Genomic DNA, 22346 nt, shown 5'->3' on the forward strand with positions numbered 1-22346 from the left:
AAACTGACCCACGTGGGCCTAGCATTCTCTTCCATACCCATTTCTCTTCCTCGGCTTTCCTCTTTGTCCGTCTTTACCTTTACAAAACTTCACACTCGTACCAGTAAATTTGCAATGTTTATGATGGTGAAAAGAACAAAGTGTCATAAATGAATAGTGTATTTCCAGGATTATCTCAGAAAGGGTGTTGTGTATCTACGCATTAATATGCATTAATTACAACACTTGGTTGGGAGTAGTGTGTCAGTAAGGCTCCGTTCATATACTCAGCTTTGGTTGGGCCCGTTAGCTCTTAGTTTTTACAAAGTCATGGTATTTTTTAGAAAGTTTTTATTGAAATACAGTGTATTATAAAGTGCACATGTTAAAGTGTGTACACTGAAGAATTTTCACAAGTCAGACACACCAAGGTCAAGGAATAGAGCTTCCCCAGTACCTGGAAGCCTCCTGACACTTGCTTCCTGTCACAACCCACACTTCCAGCCCAGCCGGTAACCACTGTCCTGACTTTCACCTGCAGACGTTTGTTTTGCAAGGCCATCATATGTATTTTATCAATGTGGTTCATCACTGGTGCCTTTGAATAAGGTGGCTGATTCAGTGTGGATCTTTTATCTTTCCTGGGGACTATAACTCCAAAGCACGTAACAAAAGCAATTCTTTTCTTTGGAGATGAAAAACGCGCTCAGCTGTGAAGGAACGTAAAGACATGGGAGGAATCTCACAGATGTAATGTTGCGTGAAAGAAATCAGACACAGAGTCTATATTGCATGATTTCCCTTTTACGAAATTCGGAATCAGACATGACTAATCTGTGGGGATCGAGGTCAGAGTAGAGGCCACCCTTTGGTGAGGGGTTACCGACCAGGGGCATGAAGAAGCTTCTGAGGGTGCTGGGAATGTTGTCTGTCTTGATCTGGGTTGTGGTGACCCGAGATGTACATATGCAGACATTTGCTGCACCGTATACTTCACAGTCTTATACTTCACTGCGGTGAGTTAGGCCTGGATGCGTGTTTGGGCTGATATGACTGAATTCTGAAGCTTATGCAGAAATACAGGCTTATAAAGTAATGAACGAGTAGAGTGGCTTCTGTCTTTCACACTTGAAGGTGTTTGTTTTTAAGGTTCATAGTGAAACCAGTAATAGCTAACATTTTGTAGCACTGCCCACGTGCCAAGAAACGGGCCTGTACTATACACGCACTTCATCAGCACATCAACTCTGTGTGGTGGGTCCTACTCTTACCTCCACTCTGTAAGTGAGGAGACTGAGGCACAGAGCAGTCTACCCGGAGCGGCTCTATAAATAGGAAGTGGCAGAGCCAGAACTTGAACCCAGGCGGTCTGACTGGTTCTATGCTCAGAATAGCTCGAATGAGAAAATACAGATGTGTATATGGGATTTTTGAAATATCCGTCACAGTCGGAACCTGTAATTGGGTAGTATTTATGTATTACTTTTCTTCTAAGAGTGGACTCTCACATCTTAGGAATAACATGTTTTTCCGTAGCTTTCGACAAACTTGGAGCCAAGTCCATAACTTTCAATGAGGCTATAATATATTGTAGAAAAATAACGCGTTTTTTTCTTTTTCTTTTTTTTTTAAAGATTATTTATTTATTTGATAGAGAGAGACAGCCAGCGAGAGAGGGAACACAAGCAGGGGGAGTGGGAGAGGAAGAAGCAGGCTCATAGTGGAGGAGCCTGATGTGGGGCTCGATCCCACAACACCGGGATCACGCCCTGAGTCGAAGGCAGATGCTTAACTGCTGTGCCACCCAGGCGCCCCTAACGCGTTTTTTCTTATAAAAACAACACATTTATTTTAGGAACCTGAGAAAACGTAGTTAAACTAAAGGCAGAAAATAAGCACACCCATAATGCCAGCCCTCTTAGCCCCTGACTGATCTCCTTTCACCACTTCCTTTGTGCATAGCTTGTGTGCATACCCATTCAACACGCGGGAATATTGTTTTGTAGCTTTCTTCCCGTAGTCTAACGAAGACATTTTCTCTAGTCGATATGTATTCATTTGGATGGATTTTTATACTAGAAATGAGTTTTTTACTTTCAAGAAGAAAATTAGAGGGTGTACTTTACAGGTGGCCCAATATTGATGAAAGCAGCCATTAAAAACTAAGAATGCATTATTTATAAATATTGAGTACCTACTACTGTGTCATCTCACATGCTAAAAATTCCTCATAAACTGCCAACAGAAATGCTGCATTATGTGTAATATATAATATGTAGGCGGTTCCCTTTTGTTTATAGGAAAAATATGGGGGAAAATGTACTTTAGAATGAAGCTAATCTTATGTTACAACTCATCTGTCCATTTTTATTTGAGTAATCAAGTAAAGGTAATACACCCAAACTAAGTTTTGTGAACTCCTTCTGTGTGTAGGCCTCCCCCAACCCATACATGTAGAAGCCCATTTAGCAGCTATTGCAAACTCTAGTATTAAATATTACGTGGAACGAAGACCTTAACCAAGTTAACAGACACTTTTCTGTACCCCGGGGGAACTACGGATTAGTGGAGGTGGAATTCATTCAGTTACAGAACTGTGGACCATTTTTATTGTGGTCACCTCCGTGAGTTTGACACGTAGCTGTTAGTACTAATACACAAACATGTTATGTTATGTATATGTTAGTACATGTTATGTATATGTTAGTACATGTATATGTTATGTATATGTTAGTGCATATACACAAACAACTACATCTGCACATCTTCTTTTAAAAATTGAAAGTATTTGACATACAATGTGACATTAGTTCCAGGTATACTCCATGGGAATTTGACAACTCTATCTGTTATGCCATGCTCACCGTAAGTGTAGCTCCCCTGTCACCATACAGTGTTATCACAGTACCACTGACTGTATTCCTTATACTCTACCTTTTAACCCCACGACAGTCATTCCGTAACTAGAAGCCTGTGTCTCCCACTCTTCTTCATCTGTTTTGCCCATTCTCCTACCTCCTCTCCTCCATAAGATGATTCTTTGGATTTATGGGTCTGTTTCTGCTTTTTGTTTGTGTGTTCATTTGTTTTGTTTTGGGATTTCACATATGAGTGAAATCATATAGTATTTGTCTTTCTCTGTCTGAGTCACTTCACTTAGCATTATATCCTTGAGGTCCAGCCATGTTTTGCAAATGGTAAGATCTCATCCTTTCTTATGGCCAGCGTGAGTGTACGTTCACCACATCTTCTTTGTCCGTTCATCTATGGATGGACGCTTGGGTTGCTCCCATATCTTGGCTATTATAAATCATGCTGCTATAAACATAGGGGTGCATATTATCTTTTTGAATTAGTGTTTTTGTTTTCTTCGAGAAAATTGCCCTGTAGTGGAGTTACTGGGTCATATGGTATTTCTATTAATTTTTCAAGGAACCTCCATACTGGGGCGCCTGGGTGGCACAGCAGTTAAAAAAAAAAGGAACCTCCATACGGTTTTCTACATTGGATGCACCAATTTACATTCCTACCAGCAGTGCACAGGGTTCCTTTTTCTCCACATTCTTGCCAACACTTGTTTTTTCTTGTCTTTTTCATACTAGCCATTATAACAGGTGTGAAGTGGTATCTCATTGTGATTTCAATTGCATTTCCGTGATGATTGGTGATGTTGAATGTCTTTTCATGAGTTTATTGGCCATCTGTATGTCTTCTTTGGAGAAATGTCTGTTCAGGTCCTCTGCCTATTTTTTAATTGGATTATTTTTTAGGAGTGTGTGTAAGTTCTTCCTATATTTTGGATATTAATTCCTTATCAGATATGTGATTTACAGATAGCTTTTCCCATTCACTAGGTGGCCTTTAAATGGTTTCCTTTGTTGTGCAAAGGATTTTTATTTTGATGTGGTTCCAGCAATTTATTTTTGCTTTTGTTTCCTTTGCCAGAAGAGACCTATCTAGAAAAGTATTTCTATGGCCAATGTCAAAAGAGATTATGGCCTATTTTTTTCTACCAGTTTTACAGTTTCACATGTCAGGTTTAGGTCTTTGATCCATTCTGAGTTTATTTTTGTGTATAGTGTAAGAAAGTGGTCCAGTTTCATTCTTTTGCATTTATCTGTCCAGTTTTCCCAACATGATTTGTTGAAGAGAAACTGTCTTTTCTCCATTGTATACTCTTGCCTCCTTCGTCATAAATTAATTGACTGTATAAGCATGGACTTATTTCTGGGCTCTCTGTTCTGTTCTATTGATGTCTGTGTCTTTTTTTCTGCCATTACTGTACCGTTTTGATTACTACAGCTTTGTAGTATACCTTGAAATCTGGGATTGTGATACCTCCAGCTTTGTTCTTCTTTTTCAAGATTGCTTGGGCTATTTGGGCTCTTTGTGGTTCCATTCAAATCGTACTATTATTGGTTCTATTCTGTGAAAAATGCTGTTGGTGTTTTAATAGGGATTGCATTTGATAGGGAAGACGTTTTCTTCCTTTTGAGGTAAAGAAGCAGCAAAGAATGTGCATCGAATGTTGTTTCAGTTCATGTGGGGCTCACTTTTCTTTTTTTTTTCTTTTGAGCAGTAAAGTTTTTCCTTGAAACGCTTGGCTGCTTTTATTAAAATGCTTAGTGAAGTAGTTTATTCCCAACTGGTCTCTCTAATTGTCACTAGTGTGGTGTCTTTTTGTGGTTTCAAGTAGAATCATACTCAGGAGAAACAAGGAATGTTGCAAATGTGGCTTTAATGATTGGATCAAAATAGATACAGAATTTAACAAAATGAAGCAATATTCGTCATATATTTATGCTTCTGATTTCAGAGCGATCATTTAGGATCAGGAAGTCATTTCAGTAACCGGAAGTACAAAAGCATAGGTTATCATTACCGTTCACCCAGTTCAAACACAGAAGAATGTTTATACCTAGTTATTTTGTCTAACTGTATATGACATTCTTGCTGCTCGGCTTCAACTATTGTGTTATACCTGAACACACGACACAGGAGGAAGTGAAGATACTGCTGTAGCCTCTAACCTAAAATCTGGCAATGCTGAGGCTCTGATATTCCCTAGGCACCTGTATTTCTAAGTTGTATCTTATATGAGCTACCAAACTTGCCTTGTTGATTAGTCGGCATTTATCTTGTGAGATTTGGAGCTTGTTTTTTATGAAAAGAAACATAACATGGTTTTTTGATTTGGAGAAATCTTTGGATATAGTCTCAATGCTGGGAGGCAGTTTAAAATTTGAAGTTACATAAATACTTATGTCTTAGTTATCTTAAGACTGTAATTAATATTAACTTTTATGGATTGTTTGCTAATTCTAAATAATTCCTCTAGAAAATCCATTTTTTGCTTCCTGTAAGTATTAAATTATCCTCGAGCTAAGTACAATAGTAATATTTATCCCATAAATTGTAAAGAACACCACTTTTATTTTGACTGATTGTAAGATACATATTTTATAATAATCATGTAGCTTATGTAGTCTAACCATCTTATATATTTCTAAAAACCAACTTAGTATCTATTCAGAAGAATATAGATACTTCCCTGACGTCTATAGAAATAATAAGGAAAGACAGGGATATTTTAGAACAAGGATAATTTTATGTCGTAACTCATTCTTTTTTTTTTTTTTTTTAAAGATTTTATTTATTTATTTGACAGAGATAGAGACAGCCAGCGAGAGAGGGAACACAAGCAAGGGGAGTGGGAGAGGAAGAAGCAGGCTCATAGCAGAGGAGCCTGATGTGGGGCTCGATCCCATAATGCCGGGATCACGCCCTGAGCCGAAGGCAGACGCTTAACCGCTGTGCCACCCAGGCGCCCCGTAACTCATTCTTTTGTTTGAAAAATAGAGGAGAGATAGTAACACCAAATCAATTCTTAGCCTACTTTGGTATGGGTATTTAAGTTAAGATATCATTAATTTGGATTTATGTAGGAAAAGAAGATATGCTTCTCAAACAGGGTCAAACGTACATGGCAGATTCACAGGTAATTCTGTTTTTTAATTAAAAAATATTTATTAAAAATATTCGTGCCTTTTTAAAAAGAGGAAAACAGTGATAAGTACATATACATTGAATAAGGTTTTCATTATCAAAGAAAAGTTGTTGGTATTCTGAGTTTAATAAAAGCAGATATTACTGTTTCTGGTGCCCTCTAGAGTGTTTTTGATGACGGTAGCTTAAATTAGAGATTTGAATTACAGTTTCATTGTCTTTGAGAGTAAGCCTGTATTTATTAACAGCATTTGGTCAGCTCTTCATATTTGCCCATATAGAGGGGAAGACAGGTTATGAATAATTCAGAAGTAATTTTTTTGGCTTTGAAATGTATTTTTCCTTGTATTCAAATACATATTGTATGTGTTGGAAATTCACCTCAAAATAAGGAAAGCTTCCAAGAGGTAGTGTTGGCCGATTTACTTGTTCATCTGCTTCTGACCTTTACTTTCCAGTAGATACAAGTTTGCATTTTTAGCACCTCCCATGGACTGAAGTGATACATATTTGGGCTTTTAAAGGCTTTTTTTTTTTTTTAAAGATTTTATTTATTTATTTGACAGAGATAGAGACAGCCAGCGAGAGAGGGAACACAAGCAGGGGGAGTGGGAGAGGAAGAAGCAGGCTCCCAGCGGAGGAGCCTGACGTGGGGCTCGATCCCATAACGCCGGGATCACGCCCTGAGCCGAAGGCAGACGCTTAACTGCTGTACCACCCAGGTGCCCCTTAAAGGCTTTTTTACATTCTGTCATTTATAGGCAGAATGAGTTAGTCTTTGTGATGTCTTAAGATCACTTTAACTGGAGGGGTAGCTGGATGGCTCAGTTGGTTAAACATCTGCCTTCAGCTCTCAGGTTATGATCCCAGGGTCCTGGGATCAAGCCCTGTGTTGGGCTCCCTGCTCTGAGGGGAGCCTGCCTGCCGTTCCCCCTGCTTGTGCTCTCTCTCTTTCTCTCTGTCAAATAAATAAATAAAATCTTTTTTTTAAAAAATCACTTCAAGCTGGAAACTTACAAGATTCTAAGTTGAGGAAATGGATATTATCTGAAAAGTATTTAAGATTAGATAAATATTTGTAATAAAACAAGTATGGACATTGTAAAGATGTGTAAACAATTGGTAAATTATCGCAGTTTTAGTCTAAAGATCACTGGTAAATTGAAAGGTAATTTAGAAGCAGAGTGAGGCTGGGAAATTATTCTATGTTTTTAATTTTCTTCTTCTTGATCCTGAGGAAGGCAGTATAGATTTAACTGAACAACAGTAAAACCCGCCTATTAAAATAGCGGAATGTGTGCACAGCACATGGCTTTTATCAATGAGTTAGTAGCTGTAAAGAGCCCTTACTCTAATAGGCTGTATGGGAAAAAATAAAATAATCACATTTAGTCTTTCATGATTATATGTTCTGTTTATGAACTATTTCATGAGAAGGTTAATTATACTTCTTTTTTGTGTCAACACTTAGTGAAGGGAGTAAGTTGTCAATCAAATTTTGTACTTAGATCATATTCTAAGTTCTAGTTCATCCTACTTGAGAGAAGAAAACTTGTTTCATCTTTGTGAGTTTTAACTAATATTCTCTTGACAACTCATACTAGCTGTGTTTATTTTGGTGGTATTTTTATAGTTTTATAGTTTTAAGAACATTACATTGGAGTTAACGAGGATATTCAGAAATTATATATCTTATTAGAAGTTACTTAATGTATCATTCTATAAAATTTGCAGATTTAAAATTGCAGTACTTGTTTTGATTTAAGTGTTCCGATGACTTTCTTTGGAATTGGAAGTTCTAAGCACATAATATGCCATAAAGCATAGAAATAATAAATGTGTTTTGATAAAGTTGATATCACTTGTGGGTAGTTACTGTGAATGGGGAAAGGAAGAAGAAGTAGTCCTCAGAGGCCACATCTATTTTCTTTCTTTGTTCTGCCAGAAATACACGTAAAGTGAACAGACTCTCTAAGCATCACTGCTTGAGAACATGTGAAGGGAATCATACCCAGAATGGCTTTTCTAGCCTCAAAAATCACTACTGTAGTTTTCTAATATGCTAGTCTGAAAACCCCTTGATTGCTGATGATGTGGGAACTTTATAAGTTTAGCAGATAAGCCAACGTCTTCTTTAGGCTTTTGTGATGAGTACCTTTTTTGTTCCCCTTTTCAGTGTACTTCCCCAGGGGTGCCAGCCCACATGCAGAGCAGGTCCGTGTTAAGACCACTGGAGCTGTCGTTAACCAATCAAACCTCATATTCCGAAAGTGACATTTTAAAGAAAGAGTTAGAAGCCATGAGAACTTTCTGCGAATCCGCGAAACAAGACCGCCTCAAGCTCCAGAACGAGCTGGCGCACAAGGTGGCCGAGTGCAAAGCCTTAGCGCTAGAATGTGAACGCATCAAGGAGGATTCGGACGAGCAGATAAAGCAGTTAGAAGACGCACTGAAAGATGTGCAGAAGAGAATGTATGAGTCCGAAGGTAAAGTAAAACAAATGCAGACACACTTTCTTGCCCTTAAAGAGCACCTGACAAGTGAAGCAGCCACAGCGAGCCACAGGCTAACGGAGGAGCTGAAGGACCAGTTGAAGGACATGAAAGCGAAATACGAGGGCGTGTCAGCAGAAGTGGGAAAATTGCGAAACCAAATCAAACAAAACGAACTGTTAGTAGAACAGTTTAGGAGGGACGAAGGCAAGCTGGTGGAAGAGAATAAGCGATTGCAGAAGGAACTCAGTACGTGTGAAACGGAGCGAGACAAGAAGGGAAGGAGGGTCGCCGAGGCGGAAGGCCAGGTAAAAGAACTCTTAGCAAAGCTGGCCCTTTCAGTTCCGACAGAAAAATTTGAAAGCCTGAAGAGCTTATTATCGAGTGAAGTAAACGAGAAGGTGAAAAAAATAGGAGAGACGGAAAGAGAGTATGAAAAATCACTTGGTGAAATCAGACAGTTAAAGAGAGAGCTTGAGAATTGTAAGGCCAAGCTTGCTCAGCACGTCAAGCCAGAGGAACACGAGCAGCTCAAGAGCAGACTGGAGCAGAGAGCAGGGGAACTCATGAAGAAGGTCACCGAACTGACGTCAAAAAATCAGACGTTGCAGAGGGACGTGGAAAAGGTTTATCTGGATAATAAGCTCCTCAACCAGCAAGTACAGGACTTAACAAGTGAAATGAAAAGTCATTATGTTCCTCTTCAAGTCAGCGAAGAGATGAAAAAGTCACATGACGTCACTGTCGATGGGCTGAAGAAACAGCTTTTAGATGTAACACAAAAATACGCAGACAAGAAGCTGGAAATGGAGAAACTGATGATGGAAAATGACAGTTTAAGTAAGAACGTTAGCCGCCTGGAAACTGTGTTCGTGCCTCCCGAGAAACACCAAAAGGAGGTCATGGCTCTGAAATCCAGCGTCGCTGACCTCAAACGACAGCTGTCTGAACTGAATAAGAAGTGCGGTGAAGACCGAGAGAGAATAAATGCACTCGTGTCTGAAAACACTAACTTGAAAAAGACCCTGAGTACCCAGTATGTGCCGGCTAAAACCCACGAGGAGGTAAAAACCGCATTGAGTGGCACACTGGATAAGGCCAACAGAGAATTACTAGATGCGAAGAAAAAATTCGAAGATCTTAATCAGGAATTTGTAAAAACAAAAGCTGAGAATGAAATCCTCAGGAGAAACCTGGAAAACACTCAGAGGCAAATGAAAGCTGAGTACATCAGCCTCCGAGAGCACGAGGAGAAGATGAGTACCATAAACCAGAACATGAAGAGGGTACAGGATAACAGTGCGGAAATTCTGGCTAACTACAAAAAGGGCCAGGAGGAGATTGTGACACTGCATGCCGAGATTGAAGCCCAGAAGAAGGAACTTGACACGATACAGGAATGCATTAAGCTCAAATATGCTCCAATCATCAGCTTCGAAGAGTGTGAGAGAAAATTTAAAGCAACAGAGAAAGAACTAAAAGAACAGTTATCAGAGCAGACACAAAAATACCAAGTCAGGGAGGAAGAGGCCAAGCAGTGCAAGCAAGAGAATGACAAGTTGAAGAAGGAGATTTGCACTCTTCAGAAGGATTTGAAGGATAAGAATGTTCTCCTTGAGAACTCTCATGACACGGAGAGAGCACTAAACAGGAAAGCAGAGGAGCTAAACAAACAGTTGAAAGACCTGTTAGAGAAATACACGGAGGTGAAGACCGAGAAGGAGAAGCTGGTTGACGAAAATGCCAGACGGACTTCTGAGCTTCTTGCAGCCCAGACCCTTCTGCAAAAGCAGCATGTCCCATTGGAACAGGTCGAGGCCCTGAAAAAATCTCTTAATGGCACTATTGAGCATCTGAAGGAAGAACTGAAGAATAAGCAGAAGTGTTATGAGAAAGAGCAGCAGACAGTGGCTAAACTGCATCAGAAGTTGGAGAACCAAAAGAACTCTTCGGTGCCCCTGGCAGAGCATTTGCGGATTAAGGAAGCATTCGAGAAGGAAGTGGGCATCATAAAGGCCAGCCTGAGGGAAAAGGAAGAAGAAAGCCAGAACAAAACCGAAGAGGTCTCCAAACTCCAGTCTGAAGTTCAGAACACAAAACAAGCATTAAAAAAACTAGAGACGAGAGAAGTAGTCGATTTGTCTAAATATAAAGCAACAAAAAGTGATTTGGAGGGCCAGATTTCCAACCTAAATGAAAAGCTGGCCAATCTGAATAGAAAGTATGAAGAAGCCTGTGAGGAGGTGCTGCATGCCCAAAAGAAGCACCTGTCTGCCAAGGACGAGAAGGAATTACTGCATTTCAGCATAGAGCAAGAAATCAAGGATCAGCAGGAGCGGTGTGATAAGTCCTTAACAACAATCACAGAGTTACAGAAGAGAATACAGGAGTCCGCCAAACAAATTGAAGCGAAAGATAATAAGGTAGGCACCGAGCAGTCTGCATGGTTTGCCGTTGGAAGCCCCAGAGCAGGGCTGCCGGAGTGGACAGGGCCCTTTACCACAGCCTCCCACAGGACAGGGCTACAGAAGCATTGACTATGTGACCACTAAATGCCACCTTTCCAGTTAGACTGCCGGTGGGCAAAGAAATTCAGGATTGAAAAAAAAAAAAAGAAAGTCCTACAAACAAAAGCCTTTCTCCTTCGGTTTCCTCAACTGGTATAGCCAAGAATTGAGGAAAGATGGGGAGACTCAACGTTCAATTGCCTCATAAGTGAATGGTCAGTCCAGTGGGTTTTAGGGTACCGGAAGGGTGATGAGAGAGAGGAGAAAGAAAGCCGTTTCGGGGCTGCAGGAAACGAAGGAAACGGGGGAGCATCCTAGACTTGGTCTTGGCGCTCACCCATACCAGTAACCAAGCCCCCCCAATTCCTTGCACACTGTGTCCTCATATCTTTCCACAGACTGGTCTCCTCACCCAGAATGCCCTGCCCCTCCTGCCTTCCGAGTTAAGTCCTGTATGTTCCTTCATGCCCGCTTCAACACGTATCCTCCTTCCCGAAGCCTTCACTGTCCAATCTAGCCTCCAGGAAACTGTTCCTCTCCCAAAATGCATGTCTCCGTTAGTGCCGCCATCCATTTCAAATGTCTAGATGGCTGTCTCAGAGTCGTGTGGCTGAGCTGCTCAACCAGCCAGTAAGCTCAGGTTTGTAACTTACTTTTTCTTTTCATTCATTCTCATGATATAATTTACAGACTAGGCGCCCAACAATATTTTTGAAACTGATAGTTGGCATAAAGTGTGTACTATGAAGACGAGAAGTCAGGAAGGTTGGGTGTATTTTTATCAGTTCAGTAAATAATTCTTGAATGCGTTTTATATGCCACGTGCTCTGGTCAGTTCTGGGGAGTTCTAAGAGCAGACACGTTCCTAGCCCTCCTCAGTGGAGAAGTGCAAGTGCTAATAACATGACCCATCTGCTCATACGGCCCAGAATTTAAATGCCCTCCACTTACTCAGAAGGTGGTTACGAATATAATAGAGTGTAATTATAATGGCAAGTTATTAATAACTACTTAAAATTGTTGCCGCTTATTGAACATATACTACATACCAGGCATACATTTATAATTGCATTTGATTTTCTTAACTACGAAAGAGCTTAGCCCTTTCACTGATAGAGGAACTAAAGCTCAGAAAAAGAAAGGAGATTAACCAACCTCACATAGCTAATAAATAACGGATCAGGATGATTTTAAACAAAGCTTTTGCTCTCTCCACTAGTCCGAACAGCCTCCTGATTATTTTTCCCTTTTAAAGACAAAGTAGTCTAAAATCATATATTTTTTTTTTTTTTCAAAGATTTTATTCATTTATTTGACAGAGATAGAGACAGCCAGCGAGAGAGGGAACACAAGCAGGGGGAGTGGGAGAGGAAGAAGCAGGCTCATAGCGGAGGAGCCTGATGTGGGGCTCGATCCCGTAACGCCGGGATCACGCCCTGAGCCGAAGGCAGACGCTTAACCGCTATGCCACCCAGGCGCCCCAAAAATCATATATTCTTGACACGAACCAGGCACATAAGTTAATGCTAGACTTCCACGCGCCATGCTATCCTTTCAAACTTTGTTGGAGGCAATGCCCCATAAGTTCCTATGCTTCAAACGACCCAGAAGATAATCTGTAGACTTTCATAAGTACTTAAATATCATCTAAGACTAAAGAGACTGAGGTCACACTCAAATCTTAGGATATACGTTTATTCTCAATTTGGTAATGCTTTTGTAAGGAATTTACCGGGAGGAATTTGATGAAAGAACTTACATATTGCATATACTGTTGATAAAAATCTTGACGATATTCGCACGTCAATTTTCTGGTCTGTAAAGATAAGTTGTATGCCTCAAGAAGTGATTTTTGTGTGAAGGTGTTCGTTAGAATCTAGTAAGGGAATAATAGAGGGTTTTCCCATTCCTTTTTTCTCTCTTTATAAGATAACAGAACTGCTTAATGACGTGGAAAGACTGAAGCAGGCACTCAGTGGCCTTTCACAGCTCACGGTGCCGAGCGGGGGTCCCAGCAGGAGGCAGAGCCCGCTGATCGACAGCCTGCAGCAGCAAGTGAAGTCCCTGCAGCGGCAGCTGGCTGTGAGTACCCCGCACCCGGAGGCCGGCGTGCCCCTGTGTGCGGGTTCACGGTAGTGGGCGAACGTGTATTTAGAAATCACATTAATGTGTGGCTGTGCTCAGGTCCAGGAGGGTAATCGCGTTTGCTCCAAGTTCCTTGTACTAGCGGTGTATTCGGTGCCTTCGCTACACCAGGCACAATCCTGAATGCTTCACGTCCTTTGACCTTGATCTTCATCACGGCCCTACAAGGTTTTATTCCCCCGCTTAACTCTTAAGGAAACAAAGATGAAAATCCCTGATGCCTAGCGACATGCAGCTGGAATTTAATCCTGGGACTGGCTGACTCCAAATCTGGTATCTTCGTAACTGCAGCACATTCACTAAAATATTGGTCTACTCAACTAAAGGAGGTTTTCGTTTAATACAGTATTTTATACTTTATACTTACAAATAAAGGTAGGCATCCCTCTGGCTTTATACCTATATATTAAAAGAAAACATATGGAAATAAATATATCCATATATAGGTATCCTATATGCGTATATGTATCTCCTTTCTATGTTAAAGCAACTGGATTGGGAAACTGAAGACGGGAGCCCAGTTCTACACTCTGCCACTTAAAAGCGAGTTACATGGGACATTCCTCTTAATCCTTGGCCTCTTTATCTGTAAAGTAGGCTAATGAGAACTGATTACTTATTTGTTTGCTTTTTTAATCAGATGAGGTAACATAACGGGCATGGAAATGCTAAAGAAAACATATCCTACTCAAATGTAAATTGTTGCTAATAATTTCCGATTTTATAGGAATTGGTTAGGAGTTGATTTTGAATAGAAGAAAGCTGTTTTTTAAGGGTTCATTTTATTAGTACCCCTGGCCTACAAATTAATGATGACAAATTATTGATTTGGATCTTATCAAAAGGATACGGTAGTCCCTTCAATAATTGGAAATACTGGTTTATTATTTATTATGTTCATGACACTGTGCTAAACACTGTCAGGGATCAAGAGAGTACAAAGTTTTTGTCCCAGGGAGTTCTGGGTAGTTAGGCAAAATCCAGATCCACGAAAAGTAAATAATAAGACCAAAAATATCAAATATAGAATTGAGAATACGATCCCAGATTCTAAGTGATTATGAATTCACAGGAAGGAAGGATCACTGGTGTGGTGGTGGGAGCTAGTTAAAGAGGAAGGGAACACCTTGGCCTGACCCTGTAGGGTAGATGATGTTTTGGTAGGTGAATGGAACACAGAGAATCTTCCAGGCAAGGGAAATCGTAGGAAGGAAAGGGTGGAGGTGGAATGCAAGAGGCAGATACCCATGGGGCCGTGAGAAGCTGATCAGCCGGGCTGGTTGTAGGAGCTGTATTTGTGGCGGAACTGCCAAACCTGTTAAGAAGCAAGCGGATGAGTTTGGATTCTCTTTTATATGGAATGAAGTTTCTCCCAAGGTTTCTGAGCCAAAAGTGATATGAGCAAAGAGCTATCTTAATCTCAGAAGTATGAGAGGAAATAAAATCTAGAGGCAGGGAGACAAGATGGGAAGCTTTTGCAATAATCCAAAGTAGACGTCGGTAAGTGTCTGGATGATCTCGTGGCATTAGACGTGAACGAAGGCAGTAATCTCATGGTACCCAGGACAAGTGCCATTGCTTTCACTAGGCATGTTCCCACACATTGAAAGGGACGTTTATACTACTGTTGTGCTATGAAGTGTTGCATGGGGTGGGTCCAAGGTGGTTTGTTACAAGGTGTGGCGGGCGCACAGTACCATTGTGTAGCATCAAGCCTGAAGGTGGCGTTGCCACAGGCCTCCATGTGTTTGCAAACGGCAATGCTGATACTCTGATCTGTCCACCTTTCCACATTTCTAGGACGCCGACAGACAGCACCAAGAGGTGATTGCAATTTATCGGACACATCTTCTTAGTGCTGCACAGGTAAAAAAAACAAAAACAAAAAACCCCAAAAACTCTTCCTCCTTTGGAAAAGATTTCAGTTTACTCTTTTTATTTTCCTTCAAAGATACTTTCAATTTTATTTTTTAAAAATTCCAGTATATTTAACATACAGAACTGTATTAGTTTCAGACGTACAATACGGTGATTCAACACTTCCATACATCACCTGGTGCTCAACACAGCTGCACTTCTCAATCCCCATTTTAGAGAAGACCATTTTTTATTTTCAAGTAAATTTATGTGAAAGTCATTGATGTGTAAAGTAGTTGTATCCCATATGCTTATTTAAAAATAATTGTGTTTCTTTTAATCATGGCTTGTGTATCTCCCAGAGAAATTTACAAAGCTCTATGGTAACACAACATCTTAAATTTAGTGTTCTCTCCATCTGCTTGTCACTCATTTTCTAGACGGTTTGGCAACATAACGATGGCAGCCCATGTTAATGGTACTGCTAGCTGGAGATAATGCCTTGACATCCATACCTGGCTGTCAGCTAAAAAGAGTGGAAAGGACTTCACTGTTTCTCAGGAGTATTTCTTTGAAATGTAGGAAATACTATAAAAGTGCAAAAATGACAAGGTGTGCAGAAAATTGTAAGAATGTAAGAAAAAAAAATTGGTTCGGTTGGGAGATTATCAATAATATTTATTTATTGAGGCTTAAATTCAATGAAGCATAAGATCAAGAATTCCCTTCTTTGGGGGTATAATGAGAAAGCTTTTTTTAGAAAAATCACACGAAGAAAATGTTTAGCATATGAAAATACCATACTTAATGCTCTGTAGAAACCCTATGATCAGCATCTCCACAATTCTCAGGATAGATTTTTCAGGAAGATGGATTAAAAGAGACAATGTTAGAATGGCAGGTGAGATATAATAGGACTTGTTTAGGATTGGAAGTGTCAGCCCACACTGTTTTTTGTTTTTTGGTTTTTTTTAAAGGTATTGAGATGAGAGAAAGCATCCAAGAAGGTCATTTTTAATAAAAGGAACTAGCTAAAATAATAAAAAGGAAGAAACTTCACAGTGTCAAATTCTTTTTTTTTTTTTTTTTAAGATTTTATTTATTCGACAGAGATAGAGACAGCCAGTGAGAGAGGGAACACAAGCAGGGGGAGTGGGAGAGGAAGAAGCAGGCTCCCAGCAGAGGAGCCTGATGTGGGGCTTGATCCCGTAACGCCGGGATCACGCCCTGAGCCGAAGGCAGACACTTAACCGCTGTGCCACCCAGGCGCACCCACAGTGTCAAATTCTTAAAATCAAAAAGCCTTCCTTTTCTATAGGAGATGAGTGGGAAACAAATGGAAAAGAATGAATGGTATGATTGGCTACTTTCCTTTGAGGAGCTAGAAGACGAGCCAGGATTTGAAAGTACAGTTGACCCCTTGAATAGTGAGAGGCAGGGGTGCTGACCCTGCATGGTCGAAAAATCTGCATCTGCGTATAACTTTTGATTTCCCCAAAAACTCGACTACTAATAGTCTATTGTTGACTGGAAGCCTCACCAGTAATATAATAATATAATATAATATAATATAATATAATATAATATAATATATAATAATAATAATATATAATAAGTAGTCGATTAACACATTTGGTATGTTATATTTGTTATATATTTATTATATGCTGTATTCTTACAATAAAGTCAGCTTATGTTATTAAAATCATAAGAGAAAATACATGTATAGTACCATATGGTATTAATAAAAAAAAACTCTGTGTCTGTGTGGACCCATGGTTTGAACTCCTGTTGTTCAAGGGTCACCTATATATTGCAGTTGTTAGAGAAGATAGTTGATGGACAGCAGAATGGGAACTTTAGGAGGGAAATGGTAGAGAAATTCGAAAGGATGAGACACTCATTCAGGTCTGATATTGGCCAGAGGAGGAGGAGCATGCTCTCCCCGAAAGACACGGCAGAGCCTTCAACTTTGTCTGATGTATACTTCCGCAAGTTGAAATTCTACTGACTCCTAATGAAACATAACAAAAGCAACTGGCATCTGAAATAGGCTTGCCTTCTGGCATCGTAAAGTTAACTAAGAAATTCAGTTTAGTCAACTATGGCTAATGTTTGAAATTTAAACATCCTGCTGTTATAGAAACAGATTTTGGAAGCATAACTTTTTATATTAATAGGAAGTGTTATGCTGAAACCTATTCAAGTGTTCAAGCAAAGAAAAAGGGGAAGAGGGTGTTGTAAGCCTACCATATTGACTCGCATTTAATCAACCTCTTGCCATCTTTTTAAGTTCAGTGTTTCTTCCTAAATATAAATGGCTAACATTCATATAAAAAGATCTCAGCCTCCTCAGTAACGGGGAAATGCAAATAAACAAGGAGGTACCATTTTCCACCTATGGGATTGGCAAGTATTAAACAAGATGACCGTCTTAGTGTTGGCCAAGGTGTCTGAGAAATCGGCATATATACCCTGTTGGTGGGAGTGTAAATTGGGACAGTACCTGTAGAGGGAAGTTTTGTAGTGCTTAGCAAAATTAGCAGTTGAGCCTGGGCAGTTTCTTCTCTAGGAGTCTGCTCGTAAAGGTGGGCAGCACCATCAATGGCTGTCAGACAGCTGGGGAAAGACTCGGCGACATTAGGTGACAGGGCAAGTTGCAAAATCATACATGCTATCCTACTTAGGATAAGAATATAAGTATGGGGTCTTTTTCATTAATTACTTTTCTAATTAACAAAAAACATTTCTCAGCAGGAGCAGGAAAAAAATTAACTTGTAATTGACTTTGCTCAACTATAACTCACGTTGCTCCTATTATCTGAGCCATTATTGAAAAAGAGAGAAGGAGAGGAGTTTGTCCGTCCATCTTCTGATAGTAAGTGTTGAGAGCAGCTGGTCTGTACTACATGTAAGCTGACTTTCTTTCTTTCCATCACACAGCTCTGCCCTCCTTTCCAGTAAGTCCTTTAGAATATCGTGACAATGATGAGGCTTTAGCATTGGTGAATCGCAGCCACTTAGGCCCTGTTTTGAAGCCTTGGTCTTTAGAATTCTTGTGTAAATGAAGATGACATGAAGTACGTCTGCCTTTCTTCTTTTCCTCAAGGGTCACATGGACGAAGATGTGCAGGCGGCCTTACTCCAGATCATACAGATGCGGCAGGGGCTCGTGTGCTGAGCGCAGTCCCGGCCCGCCGGTGTGTGCTTTAGCTGCTGGTGCTCAGCGTTCCCTGTGCCACTCCATGGCCTTCCGTGGCCTTCCGTGGCCTCCGGGGCCGCCTTGTGCTAGTATAATTGAAATAAAGTATATTTTGTTTCATCGGCAAGTTTTTTTTTTTTAATTAGATGGTTATGTTACTGAGTTTTTCCATATCAGTTCAAATCTTACATTCTATATATGGTAATTTTACAGTTCGGCAAACAGCCTAACGCTGCCTTGGTTGGGCCACGTATTTTTAAGCTGTTGCATCCCTAATAAAACATAACACACTTTCGTAGGTCCATATGAAATAATTGTTTAAAGATTTCTTTCAGGGAAATTAATTTGGTAAGTAGATCAAAAGATCCTTCAGGTCTTCAGTTGAGCCGCGAGACCGAATGTGATGTTGAGGAATGCGTCGTAACTTGGCTGGCCAAGCTGCGTTTTTATTGCAGTAACTTCATGAGTGCCTTTGACTTCTTTTAGAGGTACAGATTTTTTTCTTCTTACACGAGTAACTTTTATGCCCCTTTAAATACGTTTCTTTTCATAAAGTGCTAGATTACATTTAGATTAAAAACAGGCAAGGGTAGAATGTATCAGGAATTTATATTAACATGGCCTCATAATATCCACAATAGTCTCTTAATTTTCACTTGTGGTGATTTCTCTCGCCATAGTATTTAGAGAACTATGACAAATGGCATACTAGATTTTGCAAAGTGTCAAAAATTTTAGGCTTTTTTAAGCAATTACTTTGACATTTGCTACTATAGTAATCAGTCATTATACACACATCCTCCAAATGCTTGGTACTTATTTATAGGAAAATTGCACTAATGAAATTAATAATGTGAAATGCAGTTTTCATGCAAAATTAGAGAACTGATTTTAGAAAACAGATTTTTCACGTTTTAGACGAAAGTGCAATAATAAACTATAAGATTGTAGATCACAAGGAAGTAATAAAATTGGCCATGTTTTAGTATACTCTATTGTAACCCATTTTTTTTAACTACATCTCATTAAGGAGAGTTTATATGTTTTGCTATTTTTATTAATATTTTGTTTACCATTCAGATTGAAGATTACTAATTTGACTGTTAGCAAATAAACTGAAAAATGAATTCCTCCAAGTTTTCTTTGAATTGCAAAATGTGTCTTAGCAATAATCTTTGAGCATCCTGAATCAGATTTTTTTTTTTTTTGTGCCCAACGTGGGGCTCGAACTTACAACCCCAAGATCGAGAGTGCATGCTCCACCGACTATGCCAGCCAGGAACCCCCGAACCAGATTTTTTTGGTCCCAATTTTGTATAATAGCAAGGACAAAGAGCCATCAAAGTAGCTTCTCCCTCCAGGAACCATCACATTTCTTCAGTGTGAAACAACAGTGAAAAGTCAGAATTGGATTTATTTTTAATTCTTTAGATAGTTTACATGAGCAATATTTGGATTCCTTTAATTTTTATATTTAATGTCCTTTGGCATGAGTTTCATGAGTTTTATTTAGGTCTCCTTTGAAGCTCTGAAGTAGAGAATGTTCTTTACTGAATACTCACATTTCAGTGTTGTATTTTCCCTAATAGAAGTGGGAGGGGAACCTCATGTGTACCTTCTTTGTCTTCAATCACCAATAAAATGTGGACTGTTGTTTTGAACACCCTCGTAAAAGATATACAAAGTCATTTATGCCATGTACCACTTCGGAGAATTCGGTGTAGAGAATGATGGGGTCCGGTGTACGGATGATGTTGCCCATTTTCAGTCAGCCACATAGAGTGGAGGAGCAAGTAACCTCCTTGAATTAATCCCATTGTCGCATTCACCCACCTTTTGATATCAGAGGCAGAGATCGCATTTATAACCCTGAAGGCTAAAGCTTCTTACATAGTAAACAAGTGGAATATACCGAGTGGGTGATGCTGGTCCCTCTGCTGTTCTGTGTTCAGAAAAACTAGGACGTCTGAAGGAGGATGAGTTGTGTCTGAAACGTGAGTGCTCTCTGAAAGAACCACCAGACTCCTAGTGGGGTGCGTTCCTTTGTTGAAAGCTTTATTACTCGTCCACTGTTCCATGTTATTCTTACCATTCCTGCTTCATCGGGAAAGCTCATTCTTTTTGCCAGAGGGTCTGCGTTATAAAGAACTATTAAAACAATATTCACTCAATGAAGATCTTAAATTTTAATATTACAGTGACTTTATTCACTAGCTATACCCGCGCTGTTCTAAAACTCCAGATGAATGTAGCTTAATCTTTCTGATGGCTTGCTCTTTATTTCAGCCTTTGCTCTTGACCCTAGCCAAATGTTCTGTGGTTTAAAACTCTCTTACACGTCGGATCTTTGCTGCTTTAGGAGTCTTGCTGCTTCAGAACATGAGCGCTTTTCCCCCAGTGTTACCAGCTTTCCTCGAACAAGCACCTAAAAACGTTTGTACGCATGCTTCTTACCTACCTGGAGGTGTCTGTTCTTGGTGTACGTGTTTCAGAGTAGAAGAGGGAAGAGTTTCAGGTTCATTTTTGGTACCCATGATGACGAGGTGTGTTGGTGCCCGCTCACACTGAAGCGAAATCATAGGTGGCCGTGGCCGGAAGCTTCTCTCGACACCCACGTCACACAGTGCAAGACAACTCCTCCTTACTGCCTCTTCAGTCTCCTCATCACTGGACTCTGCACTCTCACGTGGTCTTTTTTCTTCTGGCGAGTTCTGTACGTTGAAGTAATGGCAGTACCTCTGGCACCAGAATAAGGATGGAAAGACGCTTGCCTGTGTTGAGCATGCAAAAATATGGCGGCACACGCCTGCCAGAGAAGGAAGAGCCTGGGCCTCGCTCCTGGCTGCTACATGTTGTGAGTGCTCTTCAGCAATGACTGCGTTTCAGAAAGGAGGGAAAAAACGGCACTGTAAAATATATGATGTACAAAATACAACATGGAAAATGGGCATCTCTGCTCCCTTTCATTCAGGGATATCCCCAACTACACTGGATCTTAGACTTTGTTGTTGGAAGTTCTGCCTAGATCGGACCTCTCCAGGGAAATAGTGACCTGCGTCTTAGCGCGGCTTCTGTCTCTGGTCACATGTAGGTGCCTCTGGCTCACAAGAGTTGTGATGGTAGAGATTAAAACAAAACAAAACCAGGCACTGCAGCAGCGGTGGCATTCCGGGGAAGCTCCCTGGGCACCGAGAGCACTCCCGGTGAGCATAATTGGTCATGGGCATGACTTACGCATTGGAGGGCAAGTTCATTATTTATGCCCGCATCAACAAACATCGGTGGTGAATGGATTCAACCAAAAAGGGAAGGTTACACAAATGTCATATGTAAATGAGAAAGAGCCAAGACTTGGGAGGATTGCTTCCCCAGTAGTTGTGTGTGTGTGTCTGTATCTGCGTGTTCACCTCCATACATACATACGTTCGACTCCATGAAATACTAGGAGAGACAGCAATAAAAACAATGCCCGTTATAATTGATATTTGGCATCAAATTGTTGTACTGAATGGGCCTGATTTTTATATTTTAAACAGCTTTGCGATTTGTTTTTCAAGATAGCAGTCCTGGGAATATTCTGAATTCAGGAAAGAGTTTAGAGAGGTTATTGCCTTCTTAATAATTTAGAGCTTCTATTGCTCTGCCAAGTCAGAAGATTAACATTTAATAGAAAAAAAATTATATATCTATAATTCAGTCACGGCTATTAGATCAGATGGATTTTACGTTAAGTGACAAAGATGTCGAGCATTTAAGGACCATTAAGCTACAGGACTCTTTTATTGGGTTCTGAGGCCTCCGAATCCAGGTCCCGCTGCGAAGAGTATTTGTTTCATACATACAGAACACATTAAGGATGGGAAAAGGGCATACATTTTAAAAGAAAATAAGCCATGAAAAAAGAGTGGTTTTCCACATTGTGAACAGCTACTATACAGATCCAGTCTGATTTTATACTAATTAGTTTTGTTCCTCATTAAGTGGCTTTCTTAGAGGGTACAAGAAGCTTGTAAAGGCCACTTTAAAAGTGGGTCTTGCAGGAAATCCAAGTACCTGGGCACCCTGTCTTGGTATTTCACTTTGAGAAACTACATTTCCAGTAGTTTCCAGGTCGTTCTAGATCGTAAAGAATTTAAGTTCGAAAATGCCTTTTCTGGT

The 22346-nt window shown here is 40.1% G+C and overlaps 1 protein-coding gene across 2 annotated transcripts in view; it reads left to right on the forward strand.

The window, feature by feature from the left end:
- Window positions 1–18308, forward strand: part of UACA (uveal autoantigen with coiled-coil domains and ankyrin repeats) — a 92572-nt gene extending 74264 nt beyond the window's left edge. For both annotated transcript variants that reach the window (XM_040643043.1, XM_008708529.2), the window contains exons 14-17: window positions 8162–10900; window positions 12914–13066; window positions 14930–14995; window positions 18096–18308. In XM_040643043.1, the coding sequence (XP_040498977.1) occupies window positions 8162–10900; window positions 12914–13066; window positions 14930–14995; window positions 18096–18167 (3030 nt within the window). In that variant the 3' untranslated portion in view covers window positions 18168–18308. The remainder of the gene's footprint in view (window positions 1–8161; window positions 10901–12913; window positions 13067–14929; window positions 14996–18095) is intronic.
- Window positions 18309–22346: the final 4038 nt, after the last annotated feature.

The sequence above is a fragment of the Ursus maritimus genome, unplaced genomic scaffold, assembly GCF_017311325.1.
Source record: "Ursus maritimus isolate PB19 unplaced genomic scaffold, ASM1731132v1 scaffold_27, whole genome shotgun sequence".
Lineage (NCBI taxonomy): Eukaryota > Metazoa > Chordata > Mammalia > Carnivora > Ursidae > Ursus > Ursus maritimus.